The sequence below is a fragment of the Elephantulus edwardii genome, unplaced genomic scaffold (genome assembly GCF_000299155.1).
Source record: "Elephantulus edwardii isolate Elephantulus edwardi_28Jun2011 unplaced genomic scaffold, EleEdw1.0 scaffold00093, whole genome shotgun sequence".
In the NCBI taxonomy this organism is placed as follows: Eukaryota; Metazoa; Chordata; class Mammalia; order Macroscelidea; family Macroscelididae; genus Elephantulus; species Elephantulus edwardii.
Window position 1 is genome coordinate 6,190,297 of NW_006399843.1, and position 6,770 is coordinate 6,197,066.

Below are 6,770 nucleotides of genomic sequence, written 5' to 3' on the forward strand. Positions count from 1 at the left end.
TCACCACATTGTATTTCAGGATAGCTCTAGAAATGACTTTTTTAAATTATGAAACCAACCCCATTTTTTTCTCACCTTTTCATCCCCAGCGTAGTAAATCATATGATCATCTGATTCAAAATATCCCATGCCAAGCCATCTCATTGTGCCAATACCTAGTATGTCAATATTTATGTGTCTGATTTCTTTCTTAACAATGTCCAATTTCCCTACATTCATGCTTCTCACATTCCACGTTCCATTTGCTAGTGTCTCCTTACAGCTGTTTCTCTTTCTCCGTGTATCCATTTTTAAGATCTCAGTTTCAATTGCCATGTCTGTTAGTCCCAATGATAGTCTAACTGTGCTCTGTTGTACATAGGGTTTTTTAAGGCCTGTAATTTCAGAAGTGGATGGCTAATCCTTCTTCCTAGTCTGTCTCAATTTTTAAATATATGTAATAGTATCAGACAGACAAGAATTCTACAGAAAAGAGCTGATAAAAGACATTTACCAGTTAGAAAGACCACTATTCAATGTTGCTGCCCACACGGCTACATGTTTGGTTTCTTTGTTTTGTGTGTTTTTGTTTTTTATCCACCCTTTCCCTACTCCTCTGCCAACCCTTCCTACTTTTGCCTACATTTAACCCCTGTCTCCCATTGACCAGCCCCTGATGTGATGGTCTAAGTCTCAAGCCATCAGGATTTCTTTGATTCTGACCCTATCATGCTGCTGTCAGTCTCTTATGATGCAGTCAGTATGACTTCAATTTAAATTTGTTAACTACAACTGTCATGTACAGCTTCTTTTCCTGGAATGTCCTGAGAAAAAGTCCTTGTTCTTAAACTTCCACTTCGGGATTGACTACTTGGTGGTTAATACCTCTTGTCTTCCATTTGTAGCCTGGTGCTGATCCAAGAGAATGGCTTCCCTGGAGAGAGGAATGTGTCCTCCAGGACCAGTGCACAAGGCCCTCAGGCCCAAAACTATTTCTCTGGGGATGGCGTCCTCAGGGGTCCCTTTCCCGTCTTCCTGGGGTACCTGAGGTGAGGCGTGGGAATGAGGAAAGCTCCACCTCTCCCCCCTCCCATTAGCAATGATATATATCCCTTGTGCCATGGCGTCTTCCAAATCTAACTTGAATTTCTGACAGTTTCCTGTTGATGTACTGTTCTTGCTGCTTTTGAATAATCTTCAGCAAGATTTTACTTGCATGTGATATTAATTATATTGTTCTATAAAGTCCACATTCTGTTAGATCACTTTTAGGGGGGAATAAGACTAAATGTGGATCTCTTCCAGACTAAGTAGCTGTCTTCCATATTTGTTGACAGAGGCTGGTGAGCTCATTCAGGGTTACATCTGTTTCCTGAAACCACAGTTGATATTCCACCAATTCCTAGGGCTTAAAAAAAAAATTTTTTTTAAACAATGTTTTCAGTTCAGCTTAGATTTCTACATTGGCATCTCTCACCAACACGACAAAAGAAAAACCTTGTTGCCAAATAAAATCATACCTATAAGTACAGGGGTCAGGATAATTCAACACTTTTTTCAGAAGGACATGACTTAATCTGAAACAGGTCTATAGATCTTAGAATGGACTTGCCAGGTCACAAAACAACTGGGTGTTCACATCTTTTTTAGAAACTACCAGACTGTTTTCTAAAATTGTTGTTGTTGCTGTTGTTAGGGGCTGTTAAGTCAACTACAATTCATAGGGACCCCATGAAGATTAGATCTGAGCCTTGCCCTTGTGCCATTCTCATGATCTCTGATATACTTCTTAAGCCCACAGCTGCACCATTTTATATTCCCCTCAGGAGTGTATTTCTATGCAGTCTTGACAATGCTTTTTGTATTTTCTGACTTTTTAAAAACTAACCATCAGAGTGGATATGAAATAATTAACTCACTGGGATTTGGATTTGGATCACTCTGATGGCTAATGATGCTGAACATCTTCTTCTATGATTATTCTCAAGCTGTTCAGGGGAAAATTTATAACAAACAAAAAGGGTGCTTACAAATAGCTGACTATGTCCCCTGGCCTTAAGATTTTAGCAAAATATTTGCATTGGATGTTTACAATTCATTTCAATCATCTCAGATCATCCTACCTACAAGTAAATATGCAAGTTTTCATTAAGCTACTGACTCTTCCTCCAACATCAGAAATGGGCCCGCTGACTGACATTTGCACTGATGCTGGGCCGTGCTCTGCTGTCTCCATCAAACCTCAAGAGACACATCCTTTAGCTGCTGTGAAGCTTGAGTCGTGTTCTCTCCTGAAGGGTCCTGGCCAGAGTTGTGGGGCAGTGCTCAACAGTTTCTACAAATGCTGAGTAATTCTCCTCTTCCCCTTCACTGACCTGAAACTATTACAGTAAAATCATTTAAATGTTTAAAACTCTTAACGGTATGTGGCCTAGTAGAAAGAAGTTATGCTGCAATCCCAAAAGCATGCAGTTCAAATCCACCAGCTGCTCCATGGGAGAATGATGGGCAATCTCCTCTTATGTGATATACTTCCTCTGAAAATTTGTTAGAGGATCAGCTATGGGTCAGTTTCATTTGATGGCACACAACAACAACTGTAAGCATGAGTCAAACAGTTGCTACCTTGCAGTTCAGGAGAATGAACTAAGGTAATACTATTAATAGATAGGCTGTTTCTAAATACATATTCTAAACCAGGTACTGTTCTAAGCAATATAAAAAGAATCATTTCATATGTGGCAGTGTGTTGTTATCAGCTAGATACTATTAACCTCATTAGTTTACTTTATAAAGAGATTTCACTGAGTGCACAGTAATGCAATCATGTGAAACTACCAAAACAGACCCTTCTTTCTTTTTTTTTCCTTTGCCTTTACAATGGAGTCAAACAATGGTGGTCCACTCAACTCACTTGACTACTAGCCAAAAATTTGGTGGTGTCAGTCTATCCAAAGCTGCTTTCGAAGAAAGACCCAGTCATTTACTTATCAAAAAGTAAACACTGGAAGTCAGATGAGACACAGCTAAACACATGGGTCATAGCCAGTTGGAGTAGACTCACTGGTAACTGGTTTTTTACAATGAGATAACACTGCCATTTCTCCCCTGACCAAAGACCTAAATAAACCTTATTGTGGGTTTGTGTCTTTCAGAGTCAAGGGGCCTGAAAAGGAGGAAAAATTACGCCAGGTGGTCAAGCAGGTCCTAAAGTGTGACGTGACCCAGAGCCAGCCACTGGGGCCCGTCTCCCTGCCCCTAGCCGACTGCCTGCTCACCACGCTGTGCCTGGACGCAGCCTGCCCCGACCTCCCTACCTACCGTGCAGCCCTCAGGAACCTCGGCAACCTGCTCAAGCCGGGGGGCTTCCTGGTGATAGTTGACGCCCTGAGGAGCAGCTACTACATGATCGGCGAGCGGAGGTTCTCCAGCCTCTCTCTGAGCCAGGAGGCCGTGGAGACGGCCGTGCGAGAGGCCGGCTACACAATCGAACAATTCCGCGTGATCTCTCTAAGTTACTCTGCCACCACGGCCGACAACGAAGGGCTCTTCTCCCTGGTGGGACGAAAGCCGAGATCATCTGTATGACACTTGGTCATCTCTAGTAAAGCAATTCCTTTGACCCGTGTAGTTGTCTTCAATCTTGGGTTCTTTTTGGGTCACTATGCTCAGAGGATGCTCAGTGACTGGGGCCCAATGACGCAGCCAGGACTGGGGTTGGCGTGGTCAGGGAGACTAGGAAAAAGTCACTCTTCACCTGCTCTGTGCTCCACATTTGAGGTGCAGTCACGGGGACCCAAAATTGTGTACATGAAATAAATAGCCACCGCCTGTAGTCACCTAAAAAGATGCCACTTTCTTAGACAGTCTTGGTCAGGAATTAGGGCCCAGCCTCCACCTGCAGAGGAGTAGATGTTATTGACTGAACATTTCCAGGGAGGCCTGCTGCCTTCTCCTGCTCTTCAGCTCACCCTGCTGTCCTCAGACGCTACCACATTAGACTACTGTTCATTGCAGCTGACCTCCAACATCATTAGCCATCAGAGAGATGCAAATCAAAAGCAAAGAAAGCCCTAGGGAACTCTGGTGGCCTAGTGGCAAGAAGCTGCACAGCAATCCCAGAGGAACACAGTTCAAATCCACCAGATGCTCTGCCGGAGAAGGAGGCGCAATATCCTCCTGTACCAGTCAGATCTGATTTGACGGTACACGCACACAAAATAAATTACAAAAAAAAACAAAAAACAAAAAACAAACAAACAAACAAAAAGCAAAGAAAGCCCTAGTGGCACCATGGTTAAAATACTCAGCTGCTCACTGATAGCTTGGCAGTTGCCCCATGGCTGAAAGATGTGACAGTCCCCTTCAGAAGAGATTTACAGTCTTGGAAACTGTAAAAAACACAAGTGTCTGACCTCTGATAATGCCACAAAGGGGACAGTCCCCATCAACAACACAAGACTGATTCTCATGAGGTCAGATATGCCTCCACGCTCTCCACACCCTTGTCTACCGAGTTCTAACACCAACCTTCCTTCCCAAGGCTCTCCCTCCTCAACTGCTAGGTTCACTAATCCATGGCAACAGCCATACAGCACTCATAGACCATGTTCATGACTACAGAGATTATTAGGGAAGTGACAGGTTACAATTCAGATTGAAAATAGAATGGAATTTTTCAGTCAGGACAGCTTCCGAGGCATGCTCACAAGCCTTTTGGCTCCAGGCCAGTGTTCTAAAGCTCTCTTAGTTCTGCCAAGTATGGCTCCTGTCCCCTTAATCCTCCCATAAGTTTGGGTGAAGGTCTCTAGCTCTGCTTTCACCTCTATGGGTTGGCAGTTTCAGTTCAGAGCCTTCTTATATCCGTTTCTTCTACTTCCTTATCTAGGTCCTGGTCTAACTGATGCACAAATCTATGGTTCAACGGGGTGCACATTGAACTCTCCGCTGTTTCTTACTGGAAGTGAAATTTTCATATCCTACCTCTAAACCCTCAATTTAAACTAAACAGGATGGCAAGACTGACCATGTTGGTGCATGCATTATTTACACATTCTCACTGAAGAGAGATCATCTGCCTCATTCATATCATTGGCATAATCTCACCAAGCCATATTGTTGTTGTTAAGTGCCAATCCATTCCCCTAACCTGGACCATAATGTGGTTCCCCTCCCCTTCTCATCTTTTTTAAAAGCAAGTTCAACTATTTATTAAAGATGAAGATTGGGCAAACACTTAAACAATTTCTTTTTCTATCTAATGATTACATCTGGCAAGTCCCCTCTGCCAGCATTTGGGCGTGCCGGAATTTTAAAACACTGATAAAAGAGATATATAACTAGGTATTTCTGTCATCACAGGAGACTAGAGCGAGGGCTACATGGTGGAGGGGACCTGGGGGAGGGTTTGTAAAACAATGAAAGAATCTTTTCTTTTACTTTTCCATAATTTTTGACTCATGTACTTATAACTTGTTAGTCAAATTTGTGTCTTCTAGGTTGCAACACCCCCATGATACATCTTCAAGGATATGAACATGTACAGCCAAGCACAATCAATAAGAGTGCATCTAAATTCCAAAATCAATCTCCATAATAGTCTATGTGTTTCCTACTGCCAAAGGGGCCCTTTAGAGTAGTGAGAGAAGATCTTCACCCTGAAACCCACAGCGTCCCTTTTCAGCAGGAAGTAGCTAAGAGAATACGCCATCCCCTTTTCCTTATGACTCAGGGTGAAGTCTCTCTCAGGGAGGAGTGATAGGGAATGGCAAAGGACACACTGACAAAGAAGATTAATCAGAACTGGCTTTGACAAGCACTGTGGCACTTGGACAAGAACAAACTGGGAGGAGGGTAGAGAGAATAGTGCAACAATGAATGAATGGAAACCCAAAATCTCTGTAAATGTTTATGAAAATTAATAAAATATAGAAAAAAAAACAAAGCTAAAAAAAACAAAAAAAAAAACAACACTGAAATGTTTGGCTTCGCCTGCAGGCTGAGGGCTAGTGGGTTGTGAAGCTCATTTCAAGCCGGATCTTAGGATGGCCTCTTGTGTCTTGTGGAGAGACGAGTATGGAATGCTTGGGGCTCTTAAGGCTTTCGGGCCAAATGTTAATTGATTTTGGATGAAAACTCTTTCAAGTGTTCTACTGAAATAACATGGAGTTGCTGCGATGATGGACAGCTGGGCCATAGGTGTGTCAAACACCATAATTGGCTACCCATCATGGGCAGTGTTTGTTGGAGCTCCCAGATTGATTCCAGTTTGGAAGCGGGACTGGCATCTACCTCTAAACTACATGCCTCTGGAAAGTCTAAAAATTCGGAGAAATTATGTTAGTTATAGAAAGGCTCCAGGCCTTTCTTCATCATATATATATATATATATTTCCCTCATGTGTACTCAGTAAATATGGTAGACAAATCATTAAAGAAGTTAGACTCTATGAAGAAGCATGTGGCATCAGAATAAGAGATTGAAAAAGCAGCAGAATGCTTCCAGATGGGAGTTTTTGGGTGGTGAGAGCCAGTGAGAATGCTTGATTATGGAGGAATTTGGAATGATGGAGCTCATGGTGTTTGAACCACACTTTGGTTCTTAAATTCAGTAGGGCCTTCAGGCATCAGGCCTTTGGACCTGGTTTTAATTATTGTTAGTCACACATTCTTCTAGGTCATATAGCCCTGGTCTGTCCACTTGCTGTACACAAGTAACTCACGGTTGTTGTGATGCTGTAAACTGTGACACTGATGTCAAATGTGAGAATGGTTACCCATGGCAGACAGTG

The 6,770-nt window shown here is 42.7% G+C and overlaps 1 protein-coding gene across 1 annotated transcript in view; it reads left to right on the top strand.

Moving 5' to 3' along the window:
- The window catches only part of NNMT (nicotinamide N-methyltransferase), a 31,691-nt gene extending 28,124 nt beyond the window's left edge, over positions 1 to 3,567 (top strand). Inside the window, exon 3 of the mRNA XM_006890870.1 lies at positions 3,135 to 3,567. Within this exon, the coding sequence (XP_006890932.1) occupies positions 3,135 to 3,567 (433 nt within the window). The remainder of the gene's footprint in view (positions 1 to 3,134) is intronic.
- The last annotated feature ends 3,203 nt before the right edge of the window (positions 3,568 to 6,770 follow it).